This window comes from Chelonia mydas, chromosome 1 (assembly GCF_015237465.2).
Source record: "Chelonia mydas isolate rCheMyd1 chromosome 1, rCheMyd1.pri.v2, whole genome shotgun sequence".
Classification (NCBI taxonomy): Eukaryota; Metazoa; Chordata; order Testudines; family Cheloniidae; genus Chelonia; species Chelonia mydas.
In genome coordinates, this window is record NC_057849.1 from 348,161,310 (window position 1) to 348,174,399 (window position 13,090).

The 13,090-nt window shown below is 46.1% G+C and overlaps 1 protein-coding gene across 6 annotated transcripts in view; it reads right to left on the reverse strand.

Annotated features, from left to right (window-relative positions):
* GOLGB1 (golgin B1) overlaps positions 1-13,090 on the reverse strand; it is a 105,891-nt gene that overhangs the window by 54,719 nt on the left and 38,082 nt on the right. For all 6 annotated transcript variants that reach the window (XM_037889521.2, XM_043522131.1, XM_037889523.2 and 3 more), the window contains 3 exons: positions 12,028-12,112; positions 10,761-10,834; positions 172-5,405 (listed from right to left, as the gene is read on the reverse strand). In XM_037889521.2, the coding sequence (XP_037745449.1) occupies positions 172-5,405; positions 10,761-10,834; positions 12,028-12,112 (5,393 nt within the window). The remainder of the gene's footprint in view (positions 1-171; positions 5,406-10,760; positions 10,835-12,027; positions 12,113-13,090) is intronic.

Genomic DNA, 13,090 nt, shown 5'->3' on the forward strand with positions numbered 1-13,090 from the left:
TTCATGTTAGTAGAGAGAGAGACTACAGATGCTTCCCTGCTGACTACTGTCTGTTAAGGTGAATATAAATTACAATCTGGCTTACAAAAAGAATATCTGCTGATAACTGTGAGATGGGAGGAAAGACCATAACACCAAAGTAACCACCACTCACTTTCATCTTCTCTTTACCTGGATACATGAATCTGTAGCTCCTCTATATGCATGGACATCTGCCTCATCTGATCCTTTAGAACAGTGCAGGTCTCCTCTCTAGCATGGATCTCCTCTTCCTTCTTTTGAATAGCCTCAGTGAACTTCTTCTCCCATTTTTTGGACTCATCTATCACTCGATCCCTATCATCCTGGAGAGAAGTCATGCTCCTGGTGAAGGCTGCAAGCTGGGCCAGGGTTTTGTTAAGGCTGCCTTGTAGCTGCTTGGCTTCTTGGTCCCTTCTGTATAAGGAATCTTGAATGTCTCTGACAGTCCCTTCCATATAATCTCTCTCTCTCTGCAAAGATGCCAGCTTTTCCTCCATGTTATTTATCTCCTTTGAGTGCTGGTCTTTTTCTTGTTCCAGTCTTCTTTCAAAATCTTCATCCTTTCTCTTCATTTGAATTTTAACATGCTCTTTGTTTGCCTGCAGCTCCTCTTTCACTTTGAGGCTCTCTGCTAGAACCCTTGCTGTCTCGCTCTGAGTATCATCCAGTAATATTCTGCAGGAAGCCAGCTCTGCTTGTGCTTTCTTGGTGTCTTCACATGCTTTGGCTAAGTTCTCTTTGGCTGCTGCAAGTTCCTTTTGAGACTCACTTTGAACAAACTGCAGAGCTTTAACAGTTCTCTCTAGACTACTGATCTTCTCCTGGCTTTTAATACAGTCCTTCTGCAACTGCTTCACCTCCTGCTGTTTCTGTTTCAGCAGTTCCTGAAGCTCTTTTGCATGAGTTCTGCTGCCATCTCCCTTCCGAGCACATTTTAGTTTTTCTGCATATTCCTTCTGTGTGTCTGCCTCTGCCTCAGTTTTCTCTCTCACTAGCTGCCACTTCTCCTTCTCCAGCTCACTTACCATTCTTTGCAAGCTCTGGAGCTCAGATTTCAGTTGCTCATTTTTGGTTTGGAGGTCAGCCATGTCTTGTTGATAGTTTCCAATACTTCCATTAAGTTCTGCTAGCTGATTCATGAGCCTTTCCTCCAAGTCATCCTTCTCTGCCTCCAGCGTTTCCTTCAGCTTTGTCATTCTGACAAGTTGTTCTTCGATTTGTCTGTTAGTTAGTTCCATCTTGGCTACTGTTTCCTGAAGGGTGTTCAGTTCATGGACTTTTGCTGCCACTTGGCTCTCTAAGGCCTTTTTCTCCTCTCCTAAGGTTTCAGCACTCCTACAGATGCTGCCTACTTGTTCTTCTGCAGCCATTCTATTCTCCTCCAGTTCTGTGATTCGCTCTGTGAGCTGAGCTATTTGCTGTAAGTAAGTATTAATTTCATCATGTGAGCTGCTACCTTCATTTAATTTCTCTTCTGCATCAGTTACAATGCCTGCTCTAAGAGGCTCTGGAGACTTTGCGCAGGGCCCTAAATCCACTTGATTGTCAGCCACTTCTAGAGGTAATGCTGCTGTGAGAATGGCTTGATTTGCTCCTTCCACTATAGTTTTTTGGACACCATGCTTGACTGCTGCCTCTAGGTTTTCCTTCAGCTTGGATTCTGTGCACTGTAATTGGTGCTTTAAGACTTGAACTTCTTGACTAAGAGAACCCTTTTCAGCCATTAATGCTTCAAGTTGAATGGAAAGAGATTGGCAGTCCCTCCTAGAGCTCTCTAGTGCCTCTCTAATACTAGTGCTTGTCAAGAGAGCCATATCTCCATCCCTGTGTAGGTCACTCTCTGTAGGGTGCAACTCTGTTCTCAGCCGTTCGTTCTCTTCCTCCAGTTCCAGGATCTTTTGTTGCTTGGATTTTGCAAACTTCCTCATTTTTTCTTTCATTCCCTCCATCTCCTGCTCAGCCTCCTGCAGCTGCTTATCTACTTCTCTTTTCTTAGCCTCAGCACCTTTCAACTTGCTGAAAATGTCTTGCTTTTCCTGCCTGATAGTTTCCAGAACACGATGAATTCGCTCAGCCTCATTACTTACATTCTCATAGGACTGCAAGAGGGTTTCATATTCTTTCTGCAGCTCCTTATATTTCTCTTGCCACTCAGAACTCTCAGCAGCCTGCGAACATTTCAAGGATTCGATCTCCTTCTCTAGCTTCTCCTTCTCTTGAGTGATCCCCTCTAGAGCCAGCTTCAGGCTTTCACTAGAGCTATCAAGGTTCTGATTTTCCATTAAAGCTTTGTCAACTTCTGCAATGAGTTTCTCTCTCTCTTCAGTGACACCTACTAATTTTTCTGATAAGGCATCTTTTTGCCTATCCCAATCACAAACCTGGCTCTCCATATCTGCCAACCTCAGAGAGAGATTTTCTATAGTCATTTTGGCAGTAGCCAGCTCCTCTTTTAGAGTCTTGCTCTCTTTAAGTGCCTCTTTTCTAGAGATGAGTGCAGCCTGCAGTTTTCTCTGCATTTGGTTCTTATATTTGGCTTCTTCAGCCCCCTCATCTGGTCTCTGCTGGACTTCAAGAAGCTCAGCTTTCAGTCGCTTGCTTTGTTCCTCATGCATACTAGTTTGTTTTTCCAGTTGACTGTGCAGAGTCTTGATCAAGTCGTCTTTTTCCAGGAAATCTCTCTGTACACGAGTAAGAGCTTTGCTTTTCTCTCTTAGCTGCAAGTTTAAGAGTTCAATTTCTTCATCCTTTTTGCTCATGAGATTTTTTAGCTCCTCTACTTCTTGTTTAAGTGCCTTCAGATTGTCCTGTCTGGAAATCTCTGCTTTACTTTTTTCCAGTTCTGCCTGAAGACTTGCTGCATGGGCTTCCACCTGGTGACAGGTGCTCTTCAGACCTTCCATCTCTGAGAGCAATTGTGCTATGTGCTCTTGTAGCTGAATGACTGCTTCTGATTTGCAAGCAAGATCACTTTCCAACTGACTGACTTTGAATTCTAGTTCATTTTTCTTGGTCTGCAGATTCTTGAGCTCTACCTTAAACTCTTCTACAGAAACATCTGTCTCCTGTAAGAGGTTATTTGTCTTAGTATTTTCTACTTCCAAGCATGAAGACTCAATCCAGCCTTGGCTCCAGCCAGAATGCTGTACGTTTCCTACAAGCTGTTGTGTTACATCAAGTACAGACTCAGCTGACCTTTGGAAATGGATGCCTGGCAGAGAACGGCTCTCTGTACACTCACTCTGTGCTTGGAGTTGCCTGAGCTGATCTTGGATGCTTTCCTTCTCTTTGCTTTGCTTACCAAACTCTTCTTGTAGGAGATTGTAATCATCCTTCTGCTGTTTCAGCTGTTCTCTGTGGTGTCGATCTTTTTCTTGGGCCTTCTTTATAGTATCCTTACGGGAAGTCAGTGCTTCCTGAAGCTTCTTTTGAAGTTGCTCTTTTTCTTGTTCAAGGGCTGAGATTCTCTCTTTCAGGGCAGACTTATGGTGTTCTTCAAACCCTGCAGCAGCTGGACTGTCCACCTCATCCTCTTTAGAAGCAGCTGGGTCAGAACCTTCCAAGTGCTTATTGGCTGTGATAAGTTTCTGGATGGCTGACTGGCTTTCCATAATTTCAGCCTTCTCTGAATCAATTAGGTTGGTCTTATCCTGCAAACTTTTCTTCATCTCCTCAATCAGAGCCTGCAACTGTGCTTCAGCTGCTTCTTTCTCCGACAAGTCCTTCTGGATGCTCTGCAGCTCAGCTTCCCTTTCAGAAAGCAACTGCATGAGAGACATCTCCCTGGCGTGGCTTTCAGGAGTCACGTCTCCCTCTGCATTTAGGCCACTTGCTGTAGTTTCTTCCACTTCAGCTTTCTGAGCTTCTGCCCCAAATGTCCCTCTCACTTGCACCAGCTCATTCTCTAGCTTGTTGACCTTCTTCAGAAGTTCCTTCCTGTTGATGAGAGCTGCCTGCAGCTTCCGCTTCACTTGCTCATTTTCTTTTTTGAGACGCTCCAGTTCACTTCCTAGCACCTCTCTCTCCTTACACACTGCTGCCACCATCTCACTCTGCTGCTCAGACCCCTTGCATTTCAGACACAAGTCTTCTACTTCTCCTGTTTGTCCCATGTGCTGGTCTCTTATCTCTTCAGTTTTCAGCAATAGGCTCATCTGCTCTTTAAGGCTCTTTAGCTCACTCCCCAGAGCAAATTTCTCTTCATTCAGCTGGACTATTTTCTCAGACATTGTGATGCTGATTTCCGTCACCTGCTGATCCCTCTCCAGTAAAGTTTGCTGGAGGTTCTCATTATCCCCAGTCCGTTCAGCAAGAACCTGTTCTAGCCTTGCTGTGTCAAGCTCCTTTGAGACAATGCCTTGGGTAAGCTCCTCTATCTTGACTGTGTTCTTCCTCAGATGTTCTTGCAGATCAAGCACTTCACACTCCGTCTTCTGGAGCTGGTTTCTCAGACTTTTTGCTAGAGCATCCTGTTTCGAAAGCTGAAGCTGTGCCTCATCCAGGTCCTTTTGCAAAGCTTCAATTTTTATCTCTTTGGATTTATATTCATTTTTCAGGCTCTGGATTTGTTCTTTCAGTAGACTGTGCTGTATAGTTCTGCTTTCATAGTCAGATAGCCTCTGCTTTTCTGAATCCATTAGATTTCCCTCAAGCTTCTTCACTTGCTCCTTTAGTTCTGTTATGGTACAAAGCTCCTTCATCTGAGACAGGAGCTGATCTCTCTCTTCAGTCAGAAGATGCAATGCACTGTTAGAGTTCTCTGCATTTTTCCTGCATTCCTCAGCCAGCTGGGTTAGCCTATTTATTTCTGCCACTTTCTCGTCTGAGTCTTTCTTATACAATTCCTCGGATTTCTGCAGACTTGTTTGCAGCTCCATAATTTTTATCTGCAACTGTGTCAGCTCCTGAGGCTGAGAAAGATCAAGCTCTGTAGTTGCTGCAGAGAGCGCTCCTCTAAGCCCTTGCACTGCCTCCATTTCCCCTCCACTGTGGGTGATGTGCTCCATGGGTACTCCTGGGAAGCTGATTGTCTCTTCCTGAAGCACAGAAGTTTTCTGCACTTCCTCCACTGTCAGCGAGCAGCTGCTCAATTCACTCTGAATAGATGAGGTCTTTTGTCCTTCTCCCTCAAGGAATCTTGGCTGGAATCTTCCTCCCATTAGGTTTATTTCTTCCTCTGCCAAGTTCATTGCAGGTGTTTGGTTTCCTGGGTCCAGGAGCTGTCCCTTCAGAAATATTATCTCCTCTTGAGCTTCCCTCAATTCCAGCAACAAGACTGACAGCTCTTTATGTTTCTCTGCAGAAAGATACTCCAGAATGCCAGCTGGGCCACTTTCTTCAGCAGACTGCCCACAGCTGCTTCTTGGGGTTTCATCTGTACTGGTCTAGAACAAGAAAAAAAGAGCTAGTCTCAAATAAACCACAATTCTCTTGAACCCCATGAGAGGGTTGACTTACTCTGACCCTGCATCTGGATGCCTCTGCCTCATTTTCCCACTTTATGGTACCAGCAAAGTTTACACACTTTACATGTTGCAGCAAAGGTTCCCATTTCTTGGACTGTTTATTGGAACATAAAGGTATGCAAGGACCTTTATGGCAGTCCTCTTCAGGTCCTTTTATATCCTTCCCAATTACCCATGTCAGAGCTTCAGGGATTGGCTCTCAGCTCCCTGCCAATTTTCAGGTGCCCGTAGTTTCTCTAGATCCCTGCAGAGAGAGACTCTGAAGTGTCCTTCTCTTCCTGTGCCTCTCCCAGGTCTCCCAGTAGGCCTCTTCAACCAGTGCCTTCCTGGGCTCCTGTCCCAGATCCCTCTGGGTAGGGAGCTCTCCTGGTATCACTTCAAACAGAGTTTTGGGGGAGATCTACACCAGGTCTTTCCTGGCCTCTGGTTTAACCCTACGACATGAGAGGAACCTACTTTTTATTTCCTGCCTTGATTATTTGACCAGTTACACGACCCTTCCTAATGGTCTTTTACAGTGATTACAAGCAGCTGCTGCCATCCCAAGGGCAAAAAGGGTTCATTCTTTCCCTGCCAGTGCAGAGAGAAGGTCAGCACACCCAGGCTCACCTCTTCAGTGCAGGCATCAAGAAATTGCCACATAGGGATTGGGTGTGGAAAGAAGGGTAAGCTCAGCACGACAGGAATTTCAGACCAGAAATGTAACCAGACTCCTGTGGGAAGTCTTGTTCACACACAGCGTCAAATCCTTAACCATTTTAGGACCCTCTGTCACTTGTTGCTGGGCTGTAAGCCAGATAGGCTCAATGGGGACCAAACCCCTGTTTTATAGGGCTCTAAACAAGAGGCTTGTTCACTATTCTGTGTCTGATGCCAGAATCAGAGGGCTAGATAGGACATCTGGACCAAGGTATTTGCTCGTATTCAAGTAGCATTCCTTGTGGTCTCGCTCTCTTCTGGAGATGGGGGGCAATGAATCCTCCTCAGAGCAAAGGGTGGAGGTCACCTGTCCCGTCCCCCCCCTCGCATTTATGCTTTAACTCCCCATAACATTAACGTTCTGGTGTTGCAAGGGCTGTGCCGCTGTCAAGCTGGAGGAAGGGACTGATTAACAAGGAATGATTAAAGAGAGCTAAATACAGTAACTCCTCACTTAACGTTGTAGTTATGTTCCTGAAAAATGCGACGAAGTAAAACGATGTTAAGCGAATCCAGTTTCCCCATAAGAATTAATGTAAATGGGGGGGGGTTAAGTTCCAGGGAAAAAATATTTTGCCAGACAAAAGGCATTATACACATTTTAAACAAGCAATTTAATACAGGTATAAGTTTTAAACGGAGGAGGTGCCCCGGCTTACCCTACACAGGCACAGCCCACTGGCACTGGAGATGAGGCAGGCAAGGAGGCTGAAGGTGCTGTAGGCTAGGAGAAGCACGTTGCGCAGCAGTAGCAGCTTCCCCTACTCTGCAAGCACCAGGTGCGGGGGCGGTTCAACCCTCAGCCTGCCCACTCCCCGCCTTCCCCCAAGCCCCCATCCTTGACCTGCCTCTTCTCCCCCCCCCCACCTGGAGGTCCTGGTGATGTCAAGGAACTATGATGTGATTAGAACAACAGAGACTTGGTGGGATAACTCACATGACTGGAGTACAGTCATGGATGGTTATAAACTGTTCAGGAAGGACAGGCAGGGCAGAAAAGGTGGGGGAGTAGCACTGTATGTAAGGGAGCAGTATGACTGCCCAGAGCTCCGGTACGAAACTGTGGAAAAACCTGAGCGTCTCTGGATTAAGTTTAAAAGTGTGTGCAACAAGAGTGATGTCGTGGTGGGAGTCTGCTATAGACCACCGGACCAGGGGGATGAGGTGGATGAGGCTTTCTTCCGGCAACTCACGGAAGCTACTAGATCGCATGCCCTGATTCTCATGGGTGACTTTAATTTTCCTGATATCTGCTGGGAGAGCAATACAGCGGTGCATAGACAATCCAGGAAGTTTTTGGAAAGCGTACGGGACAATTTCCTGGCGCAAGTGCTAGGGGAGCCAAATAGGGGGGGTGCTTTTCTTGACCTGCTGCTCACAAACCGGGTAGAATTAGTGGGAGAAGCAAAAGTGGATGGGAATCTGGGAGGCAGTGACCATGAGTTGGTTGAGTTCAGGATCCTGACGCAGGGAAGAAAGGTAAGCAGCAGGATAGGGACCCTGGACTTCAGGAAAGCAGACTTCGACTCCCTCAGGGAACAGATGGCCAGGATCCCCTGGGGGACTAACATGAAGGGGAAGGGAGTCCAGGAGAGCTGGCTGTATTTCAAGGAATCCCTGTTGAGGTTACAGGGACAAACCATCCCGATGAGTCGAAAGAATAGTAAATATGGCAGGCGACCAGCTTGGCATAATGGTGAAATCCTAGCGGATCTTAAACATAAAAAAGAAGCTTACAAGAAGTGGAAGGTTGGACATATGACCAGGGAAGAGTATAAAAATTTTGCTCGGGCATGTAGGAAAGATATCAGGAGGGCCAAATCGCACCTGGAGCTGCAGCTAGCAAGAGATGTCAAGAGTAACAAGAAGGGTTTCTTCAGGTATGTTGGCAACAAGAAGAAAGCCAAGGAAAGTGTGGGCCCCTTACTGAATGAGGGAGGCAACCTAGTGACAGAGGATGTGGAAAAAGCTAATGTACTCAATGCTTTTTTTGCCTCTGTTTTCACTAACAAGGTCAGCTCCCAGACTGCTGCGCTGGGCATCACAAAATGGGGAAGAGATGGCCAGCCCTCTGTGGAGATAGAGGTGGTTAGGGACTATTTAGAAAAGCTGGACGTGCACAAGTCCATGGGGCCGGACGAGTTGCATCCGAGAGTGCTGAAGGAATTGGCGGCTGTGATTGCAGAGCCATTGGCCATTATCTTTGAAAACTCGTGGCGAACGGGGGAAGTCCCGGATGACTGGAAAAAGGCTAATGTAGTGCCAATCTTTAAAAAAGGGAAGAAGGAGGATCCTGGGAACTACAGGCCAGTCAGCCTCACCTCAGTCCCTGGAAAAATCATGGAGCAGGTCCTCAAAGAATCAATCCTGAAGCACTTACATGAGAGGAAATTGATCAGGAACAGTCAGCATGGATTCACCAAGGGAAGGTCATGCCTGACTAATCTAATCGCCTTTTATGATGAGATTACTGGTTCTGTGGATGAAGGGAAAGCAGTGGATGTATTGTTTCTTGACTTTAGCAAAGCTTTTGACACGGTCTCCCACAGTATTCTTGTCAGCAAGTTAAAGAAGTATGGGCTGGATGAATGCACTATAAGGTGGGTAGAAAGCTGGCTAGATTGTCGGGCTCAACGGGTAGTGATCAATGGCTCCATGTCTAGTTGGCAGCCGGTGTCAAGTGGAGTGCCCCAGGGGTCAGTCCTGGGGCCGGTTTTGTTCAATATCTTCATAAATGATCTGGAGGATGGTGTGGATAGCACTCTCAGCAAATTTGGGGATGATACTAAACTGGGAGGAGTGGTAGATATGCTGGAGGGGAGGGATAGGATACAGAAGGACCTAGACAAATTGGAGGATTGGGCCAAAAGAAATCTGATGAGGTTCAATAAGGATAAGTGCAGGGTCCTGCACTTAGGATGGAAGAATCCAATGCACCGCTACAGACTAGGGACCGAATGGCTAGGCAGCAGTTCTGCGGAAAAGGACCTAGGGGTGACAGTGGACGAGAAGCTGGATATGAGTCAGCAGTGTGCCCTTGTTGCCAAGAAGGCCAATGGCAGTTTGGGATGTATAAGTAGAGGCATAGCGAGCAGATCGAGGGACGTGATCGTTCCCCTCTATTCGACACTGGTGAGGCCTCATCTGGAGTACTGTGTCCAGTTTTGGGCCCCACACTACAAGAAGGATGTGGATAAATTGGAGAGAGTCCAGCGAAGGGCAACAAAAATGATTAGGGGTCTAGAGCACATGACTTATGAGGAGAGGCTGAGGGTGCTGGGATTGTTTCGTCTGCAGAAGAGAAGAATGAGGGGGAATTTGATAGCTGCTTTCAACTACCTGAAAGGGAAAGGAGGACTTGTGGCACCTTAGAGACTAACCAATTTATTTGAGCATGAGCTTTCGTGAGCTACAGCTCACTTCATCGGATGCATGCTGTGGAAATCGCACAAGACATTTTATACACAGACACCAAGAAACAATGCCTCCTCCCACCCCACTCTCCTGCTGGTAATAGCTTATCTAAAGTGATCACCAACTTGATGATCACTTTAGATAAGCTATTACCAGCAGGAGAGTGGGGTGGGAGGAGGCATTGTTTCTTGGTGTCTGTGTATAAAATGTCTTGTGCGATTTCCACAGCATGCATCCGATGAAGTGAGCTGTAGCTCACGAAAGCTCATGCTCAAATAAATTGGTTAGTCTCTAAGGTGCCACAAGTCCTCCTTTTCTTTTTGCGAATACAGACTAACACGGCTGTTACTCTGAAACCTACCTGAAAGGGGGTTCCAAAGAGGATGGCTCTAGACTGTTCTCAATGGTAGCAGATGACAGAACGAGGAGTAATGGTCTCAAGTTGCAGTGGGGGAGGTTTAGATTGGATATTAGGAAAAACTTTTTCACTAAGAGGGTGGTGAAACACTGGAATGCGTTACCTAGGGAGGTGGTAGAATCTCCTTCCTTAGAGGTTTTTAAGGTCAGACTTGACAAAGCCCTGGCTGGGATGATTTAACTGGGAATTGGTCCTTCTTCGAGCAGGGGGTTGGACTAGATGACCTTCTGGGGTCCCTTCCAACCCTGATATTCTATGATTCTATGATACCTCCTCCCCCCTTACTTCGCATGCTGTGTCCTCGCTCCTCCCCCTTCACTCCCCTCCCTTCTAAACACCACAAGCCAGCTGATTGCTGTGGGCAGGAGGCAGGGGAGGGAGGGGGAAGGTATTGATCCGTGAGATCTGCCGGCGGATGGGAGGCGCTGTGAGGGGTGGGTGCGTAGGGAGGCTGCCAGCTGTGGAGAAAGCAGGCAGCCAAACAACGTAAGAGTGGAGCATTGCACAACTTTAAACGAGCATGTTCCCTAATTGATCAGCAGCGTAACAACAAAACAACGTTAACCGGGAAGACTAAGTGAGGAGTTACTGTACATAGAGCCTTGCTCAGCACCATAATAGCACCATCAGGTTCTGCGATTATGGAAGCTCTACAATTTGAGCCTTTTCAAACTAGATTGGACATTATCTAGACTATAGACTTGTCTATCTTTGTGACAGAACCTATATTGCCAAGGTCATACCTGGGTTAGAACCATGGTATCTTCAGATGGCTGAGGAGATTGTGGTTCATTATTCACTAGTGTTGCTGAATGACCTAGTGACAAAATACATGCATGTCACCAGCAGAAAATCCAGATCCACAGTAAGCCAGTGAGCAGATGGAAAGAGATCCAGACACCTGGGGCTGGAGCTTCCTCAAGTCCTCAGGAAGTGAGGGGAGAAGAGAGACAGACAGTGGTGCCCTAGGGCAGGCTCCCCTCACCCTCCAGACCTAGCAGCCTATCCCTTTGACTGGGGCACCACATTGTGCAGGACCTTCCTTAACTCATGGGGATGGAGTGAATTGGAGAAAGGGGGAAGAGAAGGGGAACCAGGGCAGGCTCCCCCACCAGGATCCAGCAAGTCCATTCCCCTCTCTGCAACAACAGCCTTCTCTTGCTACCAGCTAACATAGTTAGTCCTGAAGTTCAAGCAGTAGCACATAACAGAATTAGTTTTTACCTCTTCTTTTAAAAAAAAAAAAAAAAAAACACCCTAGGAAATTAAAAATTATGTTAAAAGAACACTGAGGTGGCAAGTCAAGCTCTCAAATATTAGGAAATGCCAGATTTATGGTTTCCCATGCACTTTAATTCTGCCCCCCTTTGCATATGCATTATGATACAGTCTTTACTTACATGATCACATGCTATTTTTTCCAAACGATGCCTGCCTCATTCAGTGCAGGACACAAAAGTGGACAGATTTAAGAAAAACTAAATCTGTTATTTCCTAAATTTCAAGAGCTTGACTTTGCAACCTAAATAACACTTTTAACATTGTTTTATTTGTATGTAAGAATCTTACTAGACAAGATGGACAAAGGAGGGAAAACAGAGGCACAAAGAGGGGAAGTGACTTGCCCACGGTCACGCATAAGGCTAGTGACAGAGCAAGGAACAGAATGAACATCTCCTGACTCCCAGCCCAGTGTCCTATCACTGGACAACACTGCCTCGCACCTTTCCTGTATACTACCTCAGACTCTGACCCTACCAACCCTCTTCTCTCCTTCTTATCTCAGAGGCCACCTCACAAACCAATATAAAAATCTTCCTCCCCACTGTGCCACCTCAGATTTACTCCCTGTCTCCCCACGTATAGTATCAGAACCTTCCTCTTTCTGCACAGCTTCAGAACCTGACCTCAAAGTCCCTCTCCCTGAATCACTTCAGACCTTTCCATGAAGCCTCATAGCCTCTCCCCAGCTGTGCAGTCTCCCTAACTTCTCCAATTCTGTGAGGTTACCATCAGGTGAGCAGTATCCAGAGCAGGATGGTCCTTCTTGAGTCAGCAAGTCCAATAACTTGGAATCAGTTCCAGTGCTGTCAGTCTATTGGAAAACAAAGATTGGTTGGTTCAGAGCTCTAATCATCACCGTTGGACTCAGCTGTTTTAGCTGCCTGTCACACTGTCTGACCACTCTGAATCCTGCTACTTTAAGACCTATATCCGCTGCCTAATGGAGATACAAAACATTTTTTAAGATACTAGATAAAAGCCTGAATGCAGATCTCAGTGATCTATCAAGTTAACCCTCAGGGCACCAAGAAATACCAACATCCTAAGCACCTCCCCCACCACACCCTATATGTGACCCGCACATTCCTTCTTCTCCTCTCCAAAAAGGAGCAACTCCACTTTCCTATCCTTCCATCATCTTCCTTCAACACACCAGATGAGGGCCTTTCCCAGGAGGCAGAGCATCCTGTGACGTTAACAGGCGAACTCAGATCAAAGCCATAGATTAATTCACTTGTGGGTGAATATCAAAGAAATGTTAAGTGTCCTGGTATACATCGAGCAATTCACTTGTGTGTGCATATCAAAGAACATAAGAATATAAGAACGGTCATACTGGGGCACACCAAAGGTCCATCTAGTTCAGTATCCTGTTTTCCAGCAGTGGCCAATGCCACGTGCCCCACAGCGAATGAACAGAACAGGTAATATCAAGTGATCCATCCCCTGTTGCCCATTCCCAGCTTCTGGCAAACAGAAGAAATGTTAATGTTATTGTCTTCACTTACCTATAACCTGTCGTTTACTATCGTATTACATTATGTATACCCAGTAATTAAATAACCCTAGATTGAAGTGTGTGTTAGTGTTAAGATGTAAATGTACTGGATGTGTAAACTTATTGAAAAATAACAAAAGATTGTTTCGGGCTATCACATTGTGTTTACATTACGTTTACCCATCGCACAAGACTGGAGTCTTGGAAATGTAAACGATTGCTAACTGCAGAGCATGGGTTGTTGTGTTTGACAATGGAAGTTCACAGACTCTGTTTGCATTTAATCAACAA